We start from the raw sequence: 24,614 nt of genomic DNA, 5'->3' as shown, positions 1-24,614 counted from the left end.
ACAAAGCAGGCCAGACTTGAGTCCTGGAGATGGGAAGTACAATGCCTGCAATCTGAAGGAGGGGGTCCAAATGTTGCAGTTTTATAACTCTAGTGTAAGCACACCTCTGGCAAGACAATGATGGAGTGAACGATGAAAGTTTTTCTTTTTCGGGCCACCCTGCCTTGGTGGGAAATGGCCGATGTGTTAATACAAAAAAAACAGAGCATTAGATGGCATTATTGACATTCTTTATAGATAACCCCTGGTTATGAAGACCATACCTAGGTGGTATTTCAGTGAGATTACAAGCAGCACTGATTTCAAAATAAGTGAGAGTATATGTATACATCCTTAGCTTCAATTTTGCCTATTTGTAAAGGAAGGAAAGGAAAATAGCACCTGTGACTGGTTTAAAGGGCCAGCCTCCTCATTTGATTGCCTGGTCAACCAAGCTGCTGCTGCCAGCTTACATGCAGTGGGCCACCAGAGATCTTGTCTCCAGGTGGGACCAGAGCCTACATATATAAAGCTCTACATACCTGGGTATGGTATACGCCCATAGGTGATAAGTTCGGTTAGTAGAATACCAAATGACCAGACATCACTCTTTATGGAGAACTTTGAGTAGTTTGCAGCCTCAGGTGCTGTCCACTTAATGGGAAAACGAGCTCCAACTCTTGCTTCATATTCATCCTCCTGCAGACAGAAGATAGTAAATTAATGAAAGAAATCCATTTAAGCTAAGGCTATATAACATTCATTCATTCATTCATTCATTCATACATTCATTCATACACACACACATTCATTCTCTTTGACACTTTTTTTTTTTTAAATTTGTTAATTTTTAAATCAAGGGTAAAAATGCCAGCTTGTTTAAAATCTCAATCTTTAAGCCAGATTCCAATCAATATTTCACTTACTATTTTTTTTTAAAAGTGAGACATGATGCAAACCTGTTAAAGACAGCAATAATAAGAATTCTGAAACAGCAAAATATAGCACATTCAATAAAAAAATTAAAACATACATGATTGTGAAAATCATTGCAAGCATATGGAAACATGTTTCTTGAAAGATTCTCTTAATGTGCTTAGAGAATACAAGAAAGTTTGTCACACCAAACTGCTATTATAACAGTGCTGTTACACATCAAACTTTTTGGCAGAACTGTATGCCTGTCGTGTATTCTCATTACTGGAATATAATGCACCTAAACAAACCTTAAAGGCTTTAATACAAAAGTAACTCTTGTATTTGCAACAATACTTGAAATTAGTAATACATATTTTACACCTAAGCTAGGCTTACTTAACAATGATTCAATACAAAACCTAAGCTTGAACTGTGATGGAAAAATGCCAATATACTGTACCATATATACAATCTAACATAAATGTCATCAACACTGCTGAACGGGTAATGCAGCATGTAAATTCTTAACCATCAAGAAAATCAAATACATGAATACATTTACTGCTTACAATGTTTAAAGCAAATACCTACCCATAACACAAAATAAAATAAAATAACTAACAGCCTAACACAGATACTAGAAAGCACAGAAGTTACTAGACGAAAGCAGAATGCTGCGGCCCATGAAAGTGGCTAAGGACTGCTGGGCCCTGCGATCCATGAAACATACCAACACTGCAGGAGTTTGCACACACTACACCATCCCAGCTGGTGTAGCAGCAACTATTAAAATCATCTAGGCTCAAGCCTTACCCCTAAAATTTGCCACTAGCTTACATTATTATAACAATAATAATGATATTACTGATAATATATTACACATACACTTATACACACACACAGTGTACGTTCATATTTCACACAAGATACATTATTGAAAACTGTGATACCAATGATTTCCACAATTTAAAAAGTGAAAATCATATGAGAAAAATAAGGATGCATTCTTCAGACCCCCAAAAAAACCATGCAATTTTTCTTTTACTATCTTAATTCTTCATAATGGCTCTCTTCCATTGCCTCCGTAATACTGTCATTGTGGTTTAGCTGCTGTGACAAGCATGATCTCCTGGCTGGTCTATGCTGGTTTGAGTTGTGCAGATTGATAAATTTGTAATCTGGTATCTTGTCACTCTTTCAAATACTCTTATGATGTGGGATGTTAGGCTCTACTGTCTCCTTTATGCAAACAAGTTTTGTCTGCACTCTTTAAAGTCTGGTATTACACCTAGATCTAAGCTCTTTCTCCAGAGGATACCAAACGCTCATGCTAGTGATACTTCGAACTTTCTTATAAATAAGGAATTCCATGAATCTGGTACAAGTGCTGAATAAGCAGGCACATTTTTTATTTCTTTTTCAAATTCTATGCAACTTGTATTGTTCTTTTAGAATTTCACTTATTTCCTGTTCACTGTCCATGTATGAAGCTCCTATGATCAATATCCAATTCTACCTGGAGTTCTTAACTTGGATTTTGAAAATGTATAGAAATATTTAGGTTTCCTGCAATATTCTGAACGAAATTTTTATTCCCTTTCTGCTTCTGTCTAGTATGACAGCTTAAGTTGTTGTTCTATCTCAATGATCTCTCAGCTAAGATTTTTTTTTTTAACACATTGGCCATTTCCCACCGAGGCAGGGCAGCTAAAATTATCTTTCATTTATTAAGACATGTTCATGTAATTAAACATAAGAACATAAGAAAGAAGGAGCACTGCAGCAGGACCAAGTCACATCCACTCAAGAAGGAAGTAGCACTACAGCAGGCCTACTAGTCCAAGCTAAACAATTCAGTATTCCCTCGGTCTCTATATTTGTTGTTGTTCTAGGTTATCTTAATGGTACATATTTAAAGCAGACCTTATATCCTTCTGCATTCAGCTTTTCCAGGCACTGGTGAGGATTAAGGGTGCTCACAACTATTTCCCATATGTCTGATAGTTCTTTGTTGATTTTGTCCCAGTCAGTTCTATGATTGTTGATATTAAATTTACTGAACATCCTTTCTCGAGCATTATTACTGAAGTTCCCCATCCCTGAGCTTACACTTGTTTATATTTCTATGATGCTGTGATCAGAGTATATTGTGTTCGTGAGTATGTCTCCAATTGGTTCCTCATTGTTATTCCTATTTTCTAATTTCATACCTAGAACTTCGATTGTATCATGTGATGAATTTAACAGTTCTGTATAGCAAAACGTCTTTCACTTGCAGTATTTACCACCTTTTCCATAGAAACAGGCTACTTGGGCATAGTTTCTACACAGTTCCTCTTTCCTATCTTTATGACATTCTCAGTCTCTTCTACTTCTGCATTTCCATGACTTTCTTGGCCACCTTGCACTGGTTCTTCCTGCCTACCCTGTTCTGCCTCAGTGTTGTTTACTGGGTTTTCCTAGTTACTTTGCTCTGCCTCAGTGTTGTTTGCTGGGTTTTCCTGGTTATACTGCTTTGCATGCATTTCTCGTGTTTCTTCATTTTGTCCATCTAGTTCAAGGTTTGTCTTCTGTCCCACTGCTGCGCATCACAGTACCTGTCTCAACTGTGTTTTATGCCATAGTTTCTAACTTTTTTTTTTACCATGCCATCTGATTTCATTTCGTCCTCGCACTCTGTGTACATCTCTGGTAGGTTCTCAATGAAAGACTGTGCTTCTTCCTTGTTAATATTTAATATGGCTGCACAGTTCCCTTTATCTTTCCTACAGAGCCATGCACACTTACCTTTCCAGGTTTGTGAGCTAACTGACTCGCGTGTGCGTGTGCTTCGGGGGGGAGTTGTGTGTGTGTGTGCAAGTGTGTGCATGTGCGTGTGCACATTGTGCGTGTGCACATTGTGCGCGTGCGTGCATGTACGTGTATGCATGTGTGTGTGCATACATGATGTACATTGTCATGAATGACTCCTTACTTACATGTGGAAAACCTTAGATTTGCCAGATGCATATTTAGTGCAGCAGTTATTTGGTTGATGTGTACCTCAGGAGATATTCTTGGTATGATATTCACCACTAGGTCTTTCTCCTTGAGTGAGGTTACAGCCTTCCTCCCCTGCTTCCCAAGCCTATAGTCCGTCTGCAGTCTCTGTTCTTCCCCAAGTTTCATAACTTTGCACTTGCTGGGGTTAAACTCCAGGAGCCATTTGTCAGACCAGACTTGTAGCCTGTCCAGATCTCTTTGTAGCCTTTCCAGGGCCTCGTCTACTTGTATTCTCCTCAGTTTTATGTCGTCTGTAAACAGGGATATCTGTGACTATCCCTTCTGTCAAGTCATACTCATACAGTATATCAGAAACAGCACCTTGTGGAATCCCACTCTCACCAAATGCACCCATTCCGATACCTCGTCACAGTCCATCACTCGTTTCCTTCCTGTCAGGTATTCCTTGATCCACTGCAGTGCTTTTCCTGTTATTCCTGCTCGCTCTTCTAGCTTTTGGACCAGTGTCTGTGTCAAAAGCCTTCTTGTAGTCCAAGAAAATGCCATCTACCCATCCCTCTCTCTCCTGTCTTAATTCTGTTACCTTCTGTAAAACTCCAGTAGGTTCTTGTTCATATTGCTCAGCAACATCTATATACTTCCTTGCAATCAAAAATCTGAGAATACTTAACCTGGCCAAATGATGATCAAGACATGCCAAAAATAACCCTACTGACTACTGAATAGTGCCTAATATAAGAAAAAATACTTCTTGCGTGATAAATACATTGGCAAATTTAAAATACATTTTCATATTCAAGAAAATATAAACTGGAGACTTTCATTAAAGGCTTTGAGACTATATGAAAGTAGGTCTTTTAATACTGTAATAATAGCACTCAGGCTAAAAAAAAAAATAATTAAATTATCTGATGTCACATCTTGTATTATTAAACTTATAAAAACTTGCAAAAAATCGTAATGACATGATTGTAAATAATTCCGAAAATGAGGAGGGCTTGAACCAATGGCAAATCAGTCCTAAAACTAGTGTGTGCAGACCAGTGGTTAGAACACCAACTTAACAATTTTGAGGACTGACCTGCCATGGCTTCAAACCCTGCCAATTCAGTCACACTAGTATAATTTGTTACGCTACCAAAAAAGTTCACCATTTCACGAGATAAAGCTTACTGTCCAACATTATGCCAAAAATTTTAAATAGAATAAGTGAATTAACAATACTTTTAATATTATAAACCTTTATATTAATTATTGAAGAGTTCACAAACATGGCACCCTCTATAGAAAAATTAAATGCCTTATTCAAATATGAAAATTCATCAAGCTCCAACACTTAACACTACTGGAAAAACTAAGTTCTTACCAAATACAGAAATAACTACCATAATACAGAATACGTACATTATCTTCATTCATCGTGTTTTCTCAGAAGTTTTTAAATGTTAAGAACAACAATTTCATTTCAAGAGTTAAGATGTGTGGTCTGCCAGAAGGCAAGAGAAAGAAAGCTTTCACACAATGATGACACCAAGGCAGGTGAAACAAACATAAAGGAGTGGAGGGAACCGCAATACACAAATCCTCATGCTCAACAATGAAAATAAAACCACAGCAATTACAGGGAAACACTAACTGCAGGTGATACTCTTCACTGGAGGATGAAACTAGTATGCAAAGTGTCTTGGACTTTTACAGTTACCAATTTAACACACAAATGAAAAAATTTTCAACTTCTATGAGATTCAGATTTTGTTCAAAAAATCTTTCTAGAGTATGTGTCTGTGGTGTAACATTAATCTCAACATAAACATACTGTAACTTGCGTCAAGTATATGCCAGAATAAGTTTACACAAAGATAAACTTCAACACAAAGACAAATATCTAATATCAGGTGGATATTGTTAAACATTGCTATAATTTACACTACTCTCAATTTTGCAAACAATTACACATTAAACAACATATCAAAAGAGAAAACATTTTAGCCGGTTAGGTAAATGGTTTATGGCTAGCATCAATATTTATGTACAAACTCTTTTGCGATTGTCCAGTATCATTATCATCCTCCAACGGAGAAAAATATGAGGCTGCTGGTCTAAGGACACACAAGTAATGCTAGAATAACTGGGGACTGAGGGCTATAGCCAAGGAAAGACAAATTGCTCTTACCTTATTCTTAATAGATAGAAGAATAGAGAAGAATAGTGGGTTACTCCATGGACTCATAAAACAAGAAAATAATAATAATAATAATAATAATAATAATAATAATAATACCAATAACAATACCAATAAAAATAATAATAATAATGACAATAATAATAAATAAATAAATAAATAACATTTTAACAGTCAAGAGATTTTTATACTATGTGGGATTTTGTCATTATTTTCCCATTAACATTTGTACAAATTTTAATTATAAAAAAACTACTGTACAAGAAAACAATACCTAAAGAATTTTCTAGTTTACTAACAGTTTTATTAAAGCACTTAATGCCTTATTCCTTCTCACTAAAAGGATTAAAAAAATGAATAACCATGAGTCAAAACAAGGTCTAGAAAGCACCCTATTACTCAGTATTCAATATCAAATTCAAAAGGAAAACAAATTCAACTACAAAATGTGATGAGTTATACTTTAAAATGCCCCATAAAACTGGACAAAAACCTTTTGCTACTCCAGCACTACCTTTCTTAGTTCATTCTAATGCAACATTCAAATTCTGCAGTAAAGCAATTTTTTTTTTTCTGAAGCCTACCAGTATGTCTGTCATTTGTAAAGGTGTATTTGTTTATTGGTATTATTATGAGTGACATTCTTAACCATACCTTTTTTCACTTCATAGGCTGTCTCCTACCAAGGCAGTGTTACTGTTTTATTATTATTATTATTATTTTCATTATTATATTCAAGGGAAAGTGCTAAACCCACAGGGGGGTCATACAGTCAAGTTTGACCCAAGGAGGGAAGGGTGGCTCCAATTCATTAAATCAAGAGCCATCCTGCATCAAGGCACCCCATGAAATAATAATATCTGCATTATTTTTCAATATTAACAAAGTTAAAAGGTTCAGCCACTGCTAAAAGTAATCATTAGTGAGAATAATATTCACAAGCAGCTTACAATTTTGGCAAACTTTCTTCATCCTATTCTCTTCACAATCAAATGCCTTTACAAAGGGACTGACAAGCAGGGATGAATGACTGTATGTACTCATGTGCAACTATTTCAGCAAGGTAATACAATTTTTCTGATTAATCAACTGCCAGTACAGTAAAAGGAAAATGAGGGAAATATGATAAAATAAAAAGGGTAGAAAGAAGCAGAGCTAGAGACAGACAGAGGCAGAGAAGGAAAGAGGCACGCAGGCAGAGGAGGAGAAGGAAAGAAATAAATGAGGAGAGATTAGACAGAAAAGGAGAAATGAAACATACACCTCAAACTCTACACCAAGTGTTGATAGCTATTTATTTTTTATATTCATAGTTTTTATATTTCTACCTTTCTTTCAGCCCTCTTTCTTATTCTCCAGTTGTGTATTCTTTGCCAATCTATCGAGTTTTCACACAATGAATTTGAAGATTCAGGATGCATAACCAAGAAATAGGTTTACTATTAAACTCAATGGAGATGGAGATACAACAGGTCACTTGTGCAATGTTGACTGTATCCTTATATACATGATATTCAAAGTATTTTATCATTGTATCAATAGTGAATTAAAAAGAGGATTATGTTGAGAGTATGCTACAGTAAATGCAAGAATTAACACAGAGAAAGATTAAGTAATTAAGATTCATGAATAAATACTTTGATACAGAGTGGATATAAATAGAGAGCCTGTTACGTGTGGGTACCAATGTAGACTGGTTGAGTTTATGACAATAAGAGTGAAGGTCACTGAATGTGTTAGTACTGTAGTAGACTGGTTGAGACTAACAACATGAGTGAATGTCATGTTACATGTAGGTACTGTAGCAGACTGGCTGAGCTCGTGACATTAATAAATGTCTTATTACATGTTGTTGTAGACTGGCTGAGCTTTTGAAATGAGTGAAGATCATGTTACATGCTGTAGACTGGCTGAATTTGTGATATGAGTAAAGGTCATGTTAAATGTTAGTACTGTTGTACACTGGTTAAGCTTGAGTGCCAGTGCCCACTACAGTCAGGGAAGTATTAAAGGAGCTTAGTAATGTTTCCTAGCAATATTTATTTTCTTTTACTAAACTAGTATTAATGTTCCACTTATTATCATCATTATTACATTTAATTTTGTTTAAGAGACGAACCCATCTGGAAAATGGGAGGTAATTAGGTGCAATTTGAGGCAGAGACAAGTAGCAACAATTCTGTGGATTAAGAGCCCTTCACCAGTATCAAGGTGCAACCCCCTTCCCCTTGAAGGGTGAAGTTCCACTTGCCCTGGCCCATGGCCAGACTCCGGAAGTAGGAGACTCTTGAAACTCATCAAATGTATATACCTCCATATTAACTTTCAATAAACACTGTTTCCTATTTATTTGTCTGCTATTTATCTTACTTGCCTGTTCTTCATATTTCCATTCTCCTTTACTTTCTCAACTTATAGGTTCTTACCGAGGATTTTTTTTATTTTTTGTCCCAGATTTTTGCTTATGCTTTAGGTGCTCATTACAGTCTCTGAACTTAAAAATATGTGAAGTATCTGGGCAAACATTTGTCATCCTGCAAAGAATGGGGCACTCCCAGAACAAGAAATGCATCTACTACTGTTTATGCATATTTATATTTCAATGTTACAGTATATGAATAATGAATATATTGTTTATTCCCTATTCACTACAGACATTTCTGTAACATTCCTCTTAAGATAAGTTGTGAGAAAATGTGAGCAGGCAACATCTGTAGTGCATTTGCTACTTTTCTTTTATTTAACTGCAGTAAAATTTCTGGGAACTCCTCAATACTGGAACATTATAAATCATTTAAATAAGACTAACAAATTAAACAATCAAAGGTAGGTGGCATCCTTTTATGACATTTTGGCTTTATTCTTCAATTATTTTTAAAAGTGTAAACATTTCAAATTATATCTACTTTTACATCCCTCAATTTCTCCCTCCATACTCTCTTTACTTTCCAAATTATGAAGTAACTCTACTTTATCACACTCAGTGTTAATACTAATGTTCAGCTAATTTGCTTCTGATTATATTAAAGATCAAACATTAACAAAATTAGTTTTTTTATAAAATACAATTACAAGTACAAAATTCAAACTCACCTTAATAAGCCGTGCAAGGCCGAAGTCAGCTATCTTAACAATATTGCTGTCTCCAACAAGGACATTTCTTGCGGCTAAATCACGATGGATGTAGTTCTGAGATTCTAAATACGCCATACCTGCTGCAATTTGTGCTGCCATGTCAATTAGATTGTTCAACTTCAACCCTCTGCCTTTACCTGTGGATTTTGAAAATTTTAAGAGAATTTAAAAACTTAACTCTATTAGTTACAGTATCTCTTATAATGCACTGAAGATTTTAACAATCATCATGCATAAATCTTAAATCTCTTACACATACATTGGCATCAGATAAGTTTATACCCTACTTCAATATGCATAACTGGAAATGTACTGCTCTTTAAAAAATACATAAAAAACATTTTTTTTTTTTTAACAAGTTGGCCGTCTCCCACCAAGGCAGGATGACCCAAAAAGAAAGAAAATCCCCAAAAAGAAAATACTTTCATCACCATTCAACACTTTCACCTCACTCGTACATAATCACTGTTTTTGCAGAGGTGCCCAGAACACAACAGTTTAGAAGCATATACAAATAAAGATGTTGAATTAGACACATGTGCAACTCTTGGGTATCTCTATTGAGGAAACGTTTCGCCACACAGTGGCTTCATCAGTCCATACAAAGGAGAAACTTGAAGAACAGGAGGAGAATGAGGTAATCAGTCCCTCAGCCTTAAGTCAATGTGGTCAGTCCATCAATCTTGAATAGAATACGGTATATTAGCAGAGAAGCAGCTTATAAACCGTAGACAGGTGAGGGGCAGCAGTCATAGGTGGTGTCACATTTGTCCAATGTGGAAGTAGGTCGTGCCCAAGGGTTAGGCAAGTGGGCACGACCTACTTCCACATTGGACAAATGTGACACCACCTACGACTGCTGCCCCTCACCTGTCTATGGTTTATAAGCTGTTTCTCCGCTCATATACCGTATTCTATTCAAGATTGATGGACTGACCACATCGAAAACGTTTCCTCAATAGAGATACCCAAGAGTTGCACATGTGTCTAATTCAACAATATGTCGGTTCTCTGAACCATTCGTCTACAAATAAAGATACACAACATATCCCTCCAAACTGCCAATATCCCAAACCCCTCCTTTAAAGTGAAGGCATTGTACTTTCTATGTCCAGTACTCAAGTCCGGCTATATAAAAATAACCTGTTTCCCTGAATCCCTTCACTAAATATTACCCTGCTCACACTCCAACAGCTCATCACGTCCCAAATACCATTCGTCTCCATTCACTCCTATCTAACATGCTCACGCATGCTTGCTAGAAGTCCAAGCCCCTCGCCCACAAAACCTCCTTTACCCCCTCCATCCAACCTTTTTGAGGACGACCCCTACCCCTCCTTACTTCCCTACAAATTTATACGCTCTCCATGTCATTCTACTTTGATCCATTCTCTCTAAATGACCAAACCACCTCAACAACCCCTCTTCAGCCCTCTGACTAATACTTTTATTAACTCCACACCTTCTCCTAATTTCCACATTCCGAATTCTCTGCATAATATTTACACCACACACTGCCCTTAGACAGGACATCTCCATCGCCTCCAACTGCCTCCTCTCTGCAGCATTTACAACCCAAGCTTCACACCCATATAAGAGTGTTGGTACCACTATACTTTCATACATTCCCTTCTTTGCCTCCATAGATAATGTTTTCTGTCTCCACATATACCTCAATGCAATATTTAGTGAAGGGATTCAGGGAAACCAGTTATTTTTATATAGCCAGACTTGAGTACTGGACATAGGAAGTACAATGCCTGCACTTTAAAGGAGGGGTCTGGGATATTGGCAGTGTGGAGGGATATGTTGTGTATCTTTATACATATATGTTTCTAAGCTGCTGTGTTCTGGGCACCTCTGCAAAAACAGTGATTATGTATGAGTGAGGTGGAAGTGTTGAATGATAATGGAAGTATTTTCTTTTTGGAGATTTTCTTTCTTTTTGGGTCACCCTGCCTCGGTGGGAGACGGCCAACTTGTTAAAAAAAAAAAAAAGTATAGTTTTACATACAGAAGAGGGATGATGAAATTCGAGGGTCTGCTGTATATCATATGATTTGCCTCGTCTTTTATATACCCATCTGCTAACACATCCACCCCTAAATATCTACTGTTAAATACATTCATTTCCTCTATACTACTACCTTCCATTCTGACCTCCATTTTTCATTACACAGACATTTTCTTACTCCAACCAATCCCAACTTCATTTGTTTACAAACCACCTCAAATTCCTTCACCAATATTTGCAAATTCTTATCATAATCTAAAAGCAACTATGACAACTCCTACTTTGTATCAGAATCATTATCATTTAAACCTACAACATCCAATAATGTATTAAACAACAGTGATATCACATATCCTCACCAAGTGCCATCTCGGAGGGAAATGGCCGATGTGTTAAAAAAAAAAAATCACGAATTTCGCTTTCCACATAAAAACTCTTTACAGGACTTGACATATCACCTCTTATATTCTTATGCAATACCTGCCACACTGCTCCCCTATCCACAATCCAAATCCATAAAAGCAACAAAGAGCTTCTTATCCTTATTTAAGCATTACTCACTTGTATGCTTTAATGCAAGCACATCCCCTTCCCTTTCTAAATCCTTCTGGTTCCTTTGCTATCTGATTTTCTGTCTTTTAATAATAATTCAACCATTAGAATTACCCAGAAATTTATTTACCAGTGAAGCTTTTCTTAAAACACTTCCTGAAATCTGAAATAAAAAGAACCAAGAATCAAAAGATGATAAATTAAAAAAAAGCAACTGGCACATACCTTGGAGGTATTCTAGTAATGAGCCATTCTTCATAAGCTCTGTGATGATGTAGATGGGCTCCTCAAGTGTACACACTGCATATAGTTGAATAAGCTTCTGATGTCGTAGTTTCTTCATAATCTGTGCCTCGGCAAGGAAGTCCTTGGGATCCATTGTACCTAAAAAAAAAAAAAAAAAAGCTTAGAGCACTAATCCCATATTTACCATCCTAACTTGCCAATACACATAATACTACAAGATGAACAACTGATCCAGCTATACTAGCCCATTTATCAGACAAACAACAAATTCTTAAATTCTTATACAAAAGTCATGAAAGAAAATTTAAACACTTTTCCTGAATTACTGGTGGGACCTGCTATGAATAATGAATAACAAAGCTGGTTAATTCAGCTCATTACAGTATTGCAATGCATATCTACATGCAACAAATTCCTATGGTATTACTACAATAATAAGTTCCCTTAAAAACATATCAGGTGATCAAAAAGATATAGCAACCTTGATACACACAAAAAAGATGCAGATATAACTCCATATATAGCTTTATGAGTAGACATGATATGGTTCAAGATGCCAGAAACCAGTAATGCCAGTTGACCAAGTTTATGAGGCATGGCCAAGTGCCAAAATATGACCCCTCACTAACACATATCAATGAATGCATAAATTACTATCAGCCATATCAATTTAGATGCAGTAACTACAATTAAATAACCACATATCAACATCTGAGGTCCACAAGGTGATCAACCTACCAGAAAAATGCAAAAAATATTTCCCAAAGAAAAATATAAATCTTTGAGAAACAGAAATTCCTGCAAGTATTCAACATAAAAACAGTAATTTTAACAAATCCTAAACTTGAAACATTTCTGATATAATCAAAGATATTTGAAAAAGATCTACAGCCAAACACACTACTGTATACATGCATTCTAAACATCCCTAAATCAGACTACCAGTGTAAATTCAGACTACAAATGAACATGATTAATTCCACTCAAAATCCTAGATGCAACCTACTTAGCACTACACAAAATAATATCCAACTGGATTACTGATTTATATATGTATATAGGTGCTAACTATAGTTAGCAGAATCATGAAGGCCATTGAACCAAACAAGATGAAGTACAGTGGGCCCTCAACTAATGATATTAATCCGTTCCAGAGAGCTTGTCGTTAACCAATTTTATCGTTATCCGATTCAATTTCCCCATAAGAAATAATGGAAATCTAATTAATTCGTTCCTACTGTCAGGAGGCATGACAGAATAGTACTTCAATATGATGCTATTATCAACTCTACAGCTTATTTATCTATCACAATTCATCTAATATGACATAATAAACAATATTAATAACATAGAAACATGATATATATAGTAGGGCCCCACCTTACAGCGTTCCGCTAATACGGCGATCTCAAATTAAGACCAAAACTTTCTATACGGCAAGTGGTCTTTCAAATATGGCGCAGGCCATCCAGTTTGTTTACATTCTTCATGAGCACATCTCTCTATTATGTAATAATAATCACTCTTGGGCACGTCAAATGTCTAATTTTACGTCAATATATACATTTTCATTAATCCATCTATGATATTTTCTTCAAAATTATATAAAAAACACGTTACGTAGTATATAAACATTTTGTTTATAATACTATGGAGGTGTGGTAGCCGGGCGGAGGGAAAACATTGTCACTCCCCTCAATACATAACGCTTTTGTTTACAATTCTCGGCTTGAATTATTCATTACTTCTCCCTTTGTTTATGATGGCATCTAAAGGTAGTTGTTATAAACAATTAAACTCAGTGAACATGGTATGGCTCTGGGCCACATTAAATATCGTGTAGCTATGTAAGTAGGTGTAGGTATGTAGCCTAGGTGGACTCCTACATTATTATTATAGCTGATATATATGTGTACCTGTACTTAAGTAAACTTACACACTCTGCTGGCATGCAGGTACACATTAAAAAGTGTCTTACTAGTCTTGATGATGCCATATTAATAATGATAATAATAGTAACAATAATAATCACTAAGGATTAAATATCATATAAAACATTAATATAGACATTTGCTTAATCCATCTAAATACACCCCACAGTAGAATAAATTAACATAAATATGAGATGTGGTAGCCAGGTGACTTGTAGGACTTGTGGTAGCCAGGCAGCTTGTAGGACTTGTGGTAGCCAGGCAGCTTGTGGTAGCCAGGCAACTTGTGGAAGCCAGGCAACTTGTAGGACTTGTGGTAGCCAGGAAACTTGTAGGACTTGTGGTGGTCAGGCAACTTGTAGGACTTGTGGTAGCCAGGCAGCTTGTAGGACTTGTGGTAGCCAGGCAGCTTGTGGTAGCCAGGCAGCTTGTGGTAGCCAGGCAACTTGTGGAAGCCAGGCAACTTGTAGGACCTGTGGTAGCCAGGAAACTTGTAGGACTTGTGGTGGCCAGGTAACTTGTAGGACTTATGGTAGCCAGGTAACATGTAGGACTTGCAGAAGTCAGGCAACTTGTGATAGCCAGGCAACTTGTAGGACTTGTGGTAGCCAGGCAACTTGTAGGACTTGTGGTAGCCAGGCAACTTGTAGGACTTGTGGTAGCCAGGCAACTTGTAGGACTTGTGGAAGCCAGGCAACTTGTAGGACTTGTGGAAGCCGGGCAACTTGTAGGACTTGTGGAAGCCAGGCAACTTGTAGGACTTGTGGAAGCCAGGCAACTTGTAGGACTTGTGGAAGCCAGGCAACTTGTAGGACTTGTGGAAGCCAGGCAACTTGTAGGACTTGTGATGAAAACCAGACGTGTTCATCTGATTTGTTTACATTATGTGTGGGTGGAGTGTGGAGGGCTGCCCGTCCTGGCTGCCCATACTTCCCAACCTTACTTCATACAAATAAAACTCACCTCTCACCCTACATTAAGGCTACAAATATTTTAAGGTAATTAATGAGTGTACTATATATGAATTTTATCGCTCTAGGGAGCTTAATGTTGTAGTAGGTATAAGTGGCCAGGCAGGATGCCATCCCTCCCACACGACTTTCTACAAATAAATACTTTTCACGTAAATTCTTACCCTACATTAAGACCATTAAGACTACAAATATTTTAAGGTAAGTAATGCGTGTACTGTATATGCATTTTATCGCTCTAGGGAGCTTTAAGCATCGTATTATAGTATGTGTGGGTGGGGTGGCCAGGAGGGCTACCACACCTGACTTCTTAGAGTAAATACTACTCACCTTTCGCCCTACATTAACCCTTTGGGGGTCGCCAGGCCCTCTCAGAGACTTGTTCTCAGGGTCGCCAAAATTTTGAAAAAAAAAAAAAAAAATTCTTATGAAAAGATAGAGAATCTTTTCCCGATCATAATGACACCAAAAGTAGGAAATTTGATGGAAAACTTACGGAATTATGCTCTCGCGAAGTTAGCGGTCTCGACGAAGTTTACGCATTGGCGATTTTGCCCACTTTGAGCCCTATTTTCGGCCAATTCCAGTGTACTAGTCGACAAAAATCATAACTATTTTGCTAGAACTTCGTTTTTTCTATCGAATGAGTACAAGAAACCACCCATTTACCGATTTCAACTATCCAATAAAGTGGTCAGAATTTAGCAATTTTGCCAATTTCACACAAATTTCAAAAGATGCCAATTTCCAAATAGGGTCCAGAATAAACAAGAAAGACATTCCTGGCACTAAAATAACATTTCCTCTGTTCATTAGTCACATCCCCAGGCCCCTCTTACATTTTTTTTTGCTTTCCACTTTGATTTTTTATTTTCACACAAAAAAATAAGATTTACTGTTATGCAGTCTACTGCATTAGTGTAGAAATGGTATAAATAATATCGGCGCACTTGTGAAAGAACATTAGACTCACCAGTTGATGTGTATTGGACGCTTAGCATGATTTGTTTACTTTTGACCTTTGGTAAAAGTCGAACATTTCTGCTACTTTGAGCTCAATTTCAAGGTACTTTTCATTGTAAAACCAGTCAAAATCATCTCAATTTCTGTAATATGTCTTCCATTCTATACAATGAGACCAGGAAAACTAGAATACAACAATAAATCTCATACGAAAATACAATGCAAAGTCGGTCTTAAACCAAAATCAAGGTCAAAGTTTTTTTTTCTCATTACGCACTGTGTGCTGCAGGATTTTTTTTATACTGCGCACACTGACCACATAGACCCATTCTTTCATATGCAGGCCTACCAGCTTTCTCTTGCTAGATTTGAGGGCACTAGAATTTATGCATACTGGTACGTCAAAAACCTTGGTGCGTAAGCCGTACTAGTACGGCCAAAACCCTGAAAGGGTTAAGACTACAAATATTTTGAGGTAAATAATGAGTGTACTGTGTGTGTATTTTACCTTTTAATGCCTAGTTCTATTGCTAACTTAATATATGTTAGCGTAAACTTGTTATCTGGCATTTATATGCATTTATAAATGGAAAAAATGGAGTCCTGCTTTCGGGCGAAGTCTGCTTTCCAGCAGTAGCCTGGAACCTAACCTGCTGATTAAGTGGGGCCCTACTGTACTCTAGAATGAATAAAATATGTCATAATGTATGTGAGAAGCAAGTGCTGGAAGTGTTGTTGTTGGGTTAATAATGGCCACTGAGAGAAGCCGTACATATTAGTGGTGGAGGAGGCTTCTGCCACCACCACTATCCACAAACAATACATGTACATAATTTATAAATAAGAAAGATTTACATTTTAATTTCTTCTTTCTTCTTTCAACAAACCGGCCGTATCCCACCGAAGCGGGGTGGCCCAAAAGGAAAAACGAAAGTTTCTCCTTTTACATTTAGTAATATATACAGGAAAAGGGGTTACTAGCCCCTTGCTCCTGGCATTTTAGTCACCTCTTACAACACGCATGGGTTACGGAGGAAGAATTCTGTTCCACTTCCCCATGGAGATAAGAGGAAATAAACAAGAACAAGAACTAGAAAGAAAAAAGAAGAAAACCCAGAGGGGTATGTATATATATGCTTGTACATGTATGTGCAGTGTAACCTAAGTGTAAGTAGAAGTAGCAAGACGTACCTGAAATCTTGCATGTTTATGAAACAGAAAAAAGGACACCAGCAATCCTACCATCATGTAAAACAATTACAGGCTTTTGTTTTACACTCACTTGGAAGGATGGTAGTACCTCCCTGGGCGGTTGCTGTCTACCGACCTACTACATAGGACATTTTAATTTATAAATAAGAAATATTTACATTTTAATTTATAAATAATAAATATTTGCACTTACCTTGGAGATGCTAGTTTAATTACGTAGTTAGTTTGGAGTGTAGCAGATATGCAGGGAGTATAGCAGGCATGCAGGAAGTGTAGCAGGCATGCAGGGAGTGTAGCAAGCACGCAGGGAGTGTAGCAGATATGCAGGGAGTGTAGCAGGCAAGCAGGAAGTGTAGCAGACTGGCAGGAAGTGTAGCAGGCATGCAGGGAGTGTAGCAAGCATGCAGGGAGTGTAGCAAGCATGCAGGGAGTGTAGCAAGCATGCAGGGGGTGTAGCAGGCATGCAGGGAATGTAGCAAGCATACAGTGAGAGTAGCAAGCATGCAGGGAGAGTAGCAAGCATGCAGGGAGTGTAGCAAGCATGCAGGGAGTGTAGCAGACATGCAGGGAGTGTAGCAGGCATGCAGGGAGTGTAGCAACCATGCAGTGAGTGTAGCAAGCATGCAGGGAGTGTAGCAAGCATGCAGGGAGTGTAGCAGGCATGTTGGGAGTGTAGCAAGCATGCAGTGAGAGTAGCAGGCATACAGGGAGTGTAGCAAGCATGCAGTGAGAGTAGCAAGCATGCAGGGAGTGTAGCAGGCATGCTAGGAGTGTATCAAGCATGCAGGGAGTGCATGCCTGCTACACTCCCTGCATGTCTGCTTATTTATCTATCACAATTCATCTAATACATAATAAACAATATTAATTTCGTGAGTCAAACAATATTAATAGCATAGAAACATAATATATACTCTAGAATGAATAAAATATGTCATAATGCATGTGAGGATAAGTGCTGAAAGTGTTGTTGTTGGGTTAATAATGGCCACTGAGAGAAGCCATACATATTAGTGGTGAAGGAGGCTTCTGCCACCACCACTATCCACAAACAATACATGTACATAATTTATAAATAAGAAAGATTTACATATTAATTTATGAATAAGAAATATTTACATTTTAATTTATAAATAAGTAAGTTTATTCAGGTATACACAAATACAGTTACATACATAGATTATCATACATAGCAGCATATGTGTAAAGTACCTAGGATAACCAAAAAAGTCAGAGTGACTTATTTCGGCATACACAAATACAGTTACGTACATAGATTATCATACATAGCAACACATGTGTAAAGTACTTAGGATAACCAAAAAAGTCAGAGTGACTTATTTCCATTGGGGTCCTTTTATATTTACACTTATATTTACTTTTATACTTACACTTTTATATTTACATTTACCTTGGAGGAGATGTAAGTTTAATTAGTTAGTTTGATGAAGGAGATGCTGGCAGAGGTTTAGGGTGGTGGAAGACAGCAGGCTGGCGTATGTTCAGCGGCCTGATACACATCCAACAACATTGGAGAGTTACTTTCGTGTCGCTTTTCTATCTCTTACTTGCTTACCTTACTTGCTACACTGTTAATCCTACATTTTATCGCTGGCTGGCGCTATAGCCTTTATTATTACCTGCTGCTTTAGTACCGTACAAATCGTAAAATCACTGAATCACCGCAGAAGGCACATTCACCCTCTCTCTTCCTCCTCCACTTTTGCACTTTGCTATGAGTTTTTTCTTGAATTTTATTGTGTTTCTTTCCTTATTTATCACAGGACTGGCACTAGAAACTTTCTTTGGGCCCATGGTGGCTTATTTAGCAGTTACAAGCACTAAAAACAATGGAATAATACAAAATATATCGCATGTACGCGTGGAATCATCCTCCCTGGCTTGTAAACAATGGCACACTACCTTGTACATGGGTTCAGGCCACATGGACATGTTCAGGACGAATGTCCTTAAATGAGTTTTTCTTTGTTAGCCGAGCCAATATTTTGACACAAGAACGCATCGGTATCCGATTTTATCGCTATCCCATAGCATCGTTAACTGAGGGTTCACTGTACATGGCTATCTCGGCAATCCCACAATGAAAGCAGATTGAATTCTGTAAGCAGGCTTCAAACTGGAAAAAACTGAAAGATTCCCAAATAAAAACCCAATCCCTGATGATGAATGACAAGCTATCCAGAAAGAGTAACTGTGAAGTTAAATAAAAAAAAAAAATTTCAACAAGTCAGCCATCTCCAACCAAGGCAGGGTGACCCAAAAAGAAAGTACTTTCATCATCATTCAGCACTTTCACCTCACTCATACATTGTCACTGTTAAATAAAGATACCCTTGATAAATGAAGACAGACTCCAAAGTACACTGCCTCACATATGTGCATCCAGTCCTTAAGTACACAGCTCCAGTGTGAAGCCCTTCCTCTCTTATTACGAAACAAAGTGAAGGACATCCACATCAAGACTACATGAACAAAAACTCTTATCCAAAGAGAAATGAGAAGGAATCTGATCCCATCCTATCACAGTAATATGAAACTGAAGTCTAATAAACATTTTGCACCTGGGCAGGACTGTTTACTTTTTTTTCAGTCTCATGACCATGCAAGTTGGTAGGCAAATCTTAAAAACTACTTTTATTCCAATTTCTTCCTAGTTCTTATTCTTGTAAGATTTCCTTAGTAATATGAACCCTGGAACCATCTGAAGTTATCATACATATACCAGTAACAAACAAAATACTCGAGGACAGACAATTAGATACATGTAATAGGCTCTTTATCAAAAGAGGATCTAAAACAAAATACATGAAGGATAGAAAAGCCTAGAACAGCCATTGAAACAGGTACTACACTGTACTTGTGACATAAAACACTTCAATGGAAAACCAGAAAAAAAAATGGATAGATAAAAATAATACACAAGCTCACTCCATACTGGTGCTCAAACACAAAAGATAATTCACATTCAAAAATGAGGAAGGCTCAAGAGCAAGAGTTCACCACCACCACAAACTAATAGGTAAAGAGATTTTGCAACACTATATGTACATCAAAATATGCAGGTAAAGGAATATCACACAAAATGACTTGAATATATTCAGCACAATAAATATCTAATACTGTGAATCTCAAAAGTCACAAATGCTTACCTGGTTTAAGAGTTTTGATGGCAACTGGTGTAGTGTTATTCCACAGGCCTTCCCACACTTCCCCAAATTGTCCATGGCCTAATTTGCGAACAAACTTCAGAGACGATCTGTCTATTTCCCACTGGTCTCGAGTATTGTGTGAAAGTCCAGCGGTGACTGGCTTTTCAATCTAGGAGAGCAATAACATTTATACTACACACAACACCAAAATTAGAAATTAAATTTCCCAGTAAACAGCCAGGTATTTTATCACAATCGGGTAAGTGAAATTATAACCCCACTAAAAACTTATGCTATTTAGTATTACCTATACTAAGAGAAGCACTAAATTTTATTTATTAAATACTGTCAGACTCTACAGTTTTAAAATATTTTAATCTAGAAAGTATATACTTTACTATGTGCCTACAGCCTGATACTGAGGGGAATGGTTTGCTTTCTGTAAATATTAAACACCATATTTATCACTGAAATAATCAAGTTTTCATGAAATCATCTAAAGGTTACATTTGTCATAAAATTTCCACAGACGATATTACCCTCCAGGATAATTACTTATACAATCCCAACAATTATTTTGCTTATACATACTGTACATACCAGAAATTCTTTTGTGTTAATTTCACCTATGAACACCTATTACAGTGAATGTCTACACAAATATCTACAGTACCCACCCATCAAGCTTACTTTTATTTCCAGTAAAATAGGGATGAACAGGAGCACCAGGTCTTGATTCTAGTCATTTTTATCGACAACTCAATGCAGAAAACAACTCGAGACATTAAACCTTAACAACTTACTGGGGTCACCTGAAAGTTTGCCCGCCTCCCAAGAAAATAGTGGAATATAGTTAAGAATTTTTTTTATTTTGCACTAAAACTAGCATAGCACCTAACCTTGCTAAACTGGCACAATACAATGACCACTTAATTTACCTATCTAGGAATCTGCATAACTAATATTTCAAGTGACCCCTTATTCGTAATCCACAAATAACATGCTGCAACATTATCATCGCTTATAATGTGTTATACTAAGTTAGTTGGTCAATTCAGTACATTGCAAGATAGAACACTCACCAGTGTCAACAAGCAGCACACCAAAATGCATCACTTACAAGCTGAAGCAGTAGTCTAGGCAATTTTATGCATCACTTACCTAATTAAAAAAACTATATGACTAATCAAATGAGACTGCAGTTGCTATAGCACAAAAGTTGTCAAGTGACCATATCTTTCTAGTTCAGATGGTGGCATTGTGATTCAGGAAGACTTGCCAAGCTACAAGTACTGTATAATGCTAAGATAGCTAAAATTAATTTCACGCATTTTAAAGCTGATGATGATAAATATGATGACAGGTTCAGTATACGTACTGTAATTTAAAAAACTGGTAACACTTAGAATTTAAAAATAAAAAAAGGATCAGAGCTTCAGTAAGAGTTCATAAGTACTGTACCTTGGTGTCTAGATTACATAATGTATATAAAAAAGTAACATTACATTCCTTTATGGTTTACTGCAAGCTATCTTTCATAACAATTTATTAAATACATATTAATAAGCTATTTTGAAACCATTTCCCTTACTATCTAAATATACCACCTCCCACTTTTCTATCTACTACAAACATCTTGCTACATAACTCATAAATACCAGCAAGTGTTAAGTGGTGTGCATGTTAACAGGTAGATGAGTGCAACTGTGCTCTTAGACACAACAAATGAAGGACTGATAATTTGTATATTTATCAAGATATACTGTACATGATTGCAGAATACAGTAATATGAAAGACAAAAAATAACAAATACATAGCTGTATTTTATAAATAACACATTTACCCTAGGAAAAATGGTTTAATTGAAGCTACATACATATGCATACACACATATCCCATATAGTATCCTAAATGCAATCCTCTTTTTCCTTTCTACAATGTTTCTGTTCAGTCACTAATTCTGTGCAGCTACATACTGTCCAAGCAAGGCTACACAGTCATTCCTTAAAGATATCAAAACTACTGTTTAGTATTTCTCTTGGACTCCTACTACACCTCACACCTTTCGTTTTTACACCAACCTTAAAAACACTCATTACTCATTACATGCCATCAAATTTATAGTGCACCACAAACATTTCTTAAATGTAGTAAAGACAAATCCAATCTGACCATATGCAAATAGATTTGGCTGGTTAGTTTAGGCCTCCCCAATCCAAAGCCCATGTAGCATGGAACAACTGACAGTATGATGCAGCAGTAAAAGTTAGGGGATGCAAGACTCTGGTTTGAGCCCACATGATGCTTTGTTTACACAAAGGAGAAAGAAAGAGGAAAGAAGAGGGAATAAGATGAGAACATTGAGGGTAGGGGATAAGGAAAAGAAGAGTTTCGAGAGTTTCACTACTCTTGGAGCCCAGCCATGGGCCAGGCTCATCTGGTGCTTGCCTGGTCAACCAGGCTGTTGCTGCTGGAGGCCTGCTGCCCCACATATCCATCACAGCCTGGTTGATCTAGCACCTGGTGAAGATACTTGTCCAGTTTCCTCCTGAGGCTTCTATACTTGTTCCAGTAGTGTTTCTGATATCATCTGATAAGATGCTGAATAGTCTGGGACCCCAAATGTTGATACAGTGTTCCCTTATTGTCCCCACTGAACCCCTGCTCCTCACTGGGTTTATTTTGCACTTCCTCCCATATCTCTCACTCCAGTATGTTGCTATGGCAGCATGCAGATTTGGGACCAAGCCCTCGAGTACTTTCCAGGTAGTATATATTATCATGTACAGTGGTACCTTGATTTATGAGTTTAATTCATTCCGTGACCGAGCTCGTAACTCAATTTGCTCTTACATCAAACCAATTTTCCTCACTGAAATGCCATTAATCTCCTCCAGCCCCCAAAAAAACACCCCAATTTTTTTGTTATGGGTTTTTAAAAGAGGAAATGTATTTACAAATAAGAAATATTGTATAAAAACATAAAACATAATAAAAGAGAATGTAAAGAAATAAACTGGTTTTATAAAGTGTATTTACCTTGGAGATCAGACGACTTGGGCAAACAGAAGATGCTGGCAGAGGTGGAGGGTGGTCGCTTTTGTTCGTCATAAACTTAATCGCTTAACTTACTTGCTACAATACTAACACCACCACTACCACCACCATCTCTACTAGCATCACCACTACCACAGCTTAACAAGAGAGGTGCTTCCACGGCGAGGTAACCTCGTGTACTCAATGAGTGACACGGGATGCTCGGTGGATGTCATGGCATTCACTGCGCCAACTAGTGGCAGCATATCTGAAGCTCGCTTGTAACTCGGATTTTGGCTCGCAACTCAATGCAAAAAATCGACCAAGCGACGGCCCATAACTCGGAAAACTCGTAAGTTGGGGCACTCATAAGTCAAGGTACTACTGTATTTCTCTTTCCTTTGCTCAAATGAATACATGTTCAAGATGTGAAGGCATTCCCAGTAATTTAGGTGCTTTACTAGCTCAATGTGAACTGTAAACGATCTCTGTATTTGTTCCAGCTCTGATATTTCTCCTGGTTTGAATGGGGTCATCAGCAATGAGCAATATTCTAAATGAGGAAGCACTAACGATTTGAAGAGTGTCACCAATGGCATTATTTCCCTTGTTTTGAAAGTTCTCAATACCCACCCCATCATCCTCCTGGCTGTAGTGACTGTCTTATTATGTTTCTTAAAAGAAAGGTCAACTGACGTAATTATTCTCAAGTATTTTACGCGTTTCTTTCATTCTATTTGGTGACCCTTGAGTATTGTATACAGTGTTCCTTTTGAGTTCTTCATTCTTTCCATATCTTAGCAGCTGGAACTTATCACCACTGAATGTCATGTTCTCCACTGCCCACTGGAAAGCCCTGCTTATGTCTTTCTGTAATTTTTCAGTGTCCTCTACCATAGTGACTTTCATGCTTATTTTAGTGTCATCTGCAAATAACGATGCAAAAGTGTGACGGGTGTTTTTATCTATGTCTGCTATGAGGATGAGAAACAGCAGAGGTGCAAGGACAATACCATGGGGAACTGAGCTTTTTACCTCGTTGATGCTGGATCTTGCTCTGTTTACCAATATTTTTTGTGGTGTGTGTTAGAAACCTGAAAATCCATCTGCCTACCATCCCCATAATGCCCATGGCCCTCATTCTGTGCGCTATCACTCCACAATCGCATCTGGCATCTAGGCTCACAGAATGCTCCAAGTAATGTAGATACATAAGAATTCTGATTGCATCACTAGAAGAGTGGCTTGGGTAACAAGTTCAGGATTTTTTTTACCAGGCACTTTCTTGAAATAATGAGTGA

General features: G+C 37.3%; 1 protein-coding gene across 1 annotated transcript in view; it reads right to left on the bottom strand.

Annotated features, from left to right (window-relative positions):
• The window catches only part of LOC128701612 (Tyrosine-protein kinase Src42A), a 91,155-nt gene that overhangs the window by 14,185 nt on the left and 52,356 nt on the right, over window positions 1-24,614 (bottom strand). The window contains exons 5-8 of the mRNA XM_053795431.2: window positions 20,277-20,445; window positions 12,009-12,167; window positions 9,176-9,354; window positions 522-678 (exon numbers count right to left, since the gene is read on the bottom strand). Of these exons, the coding sequence (XP_053651406.1) occupies window positions 522-678; window positions 9,176-9,354; window positions 12,009-12,167; window positions 20,277-20,445 (664 nt within the window). The remainder of the gene's footprint in view (window positions 1-521; window positions 679-9,175; window positions 9,355-12,008; window positions 12,168-20,276; window positions 20,446-24,614) is intronic.

The sequence above is a fragment of the Cherax quadricarinatus genome, chromosome 37, assembly GCF_038502225.1.
Source record: "Cherax quadricarinatus isolate ZL_2023a chromosome 37, ASM3850222v1, whole genome shotgun sequence".
NCBI lineage: Eukaryota > Metazoa > Arthropoda > Malacostraca > Decapoda > Parastacidae > Cherax > Cherax quadricarinatus.
The sequence above is the reverse complement of the archived record's forward strand: the minus strand, read 5'-3'. Positions and strand labels throughout refer to the sequence as shown.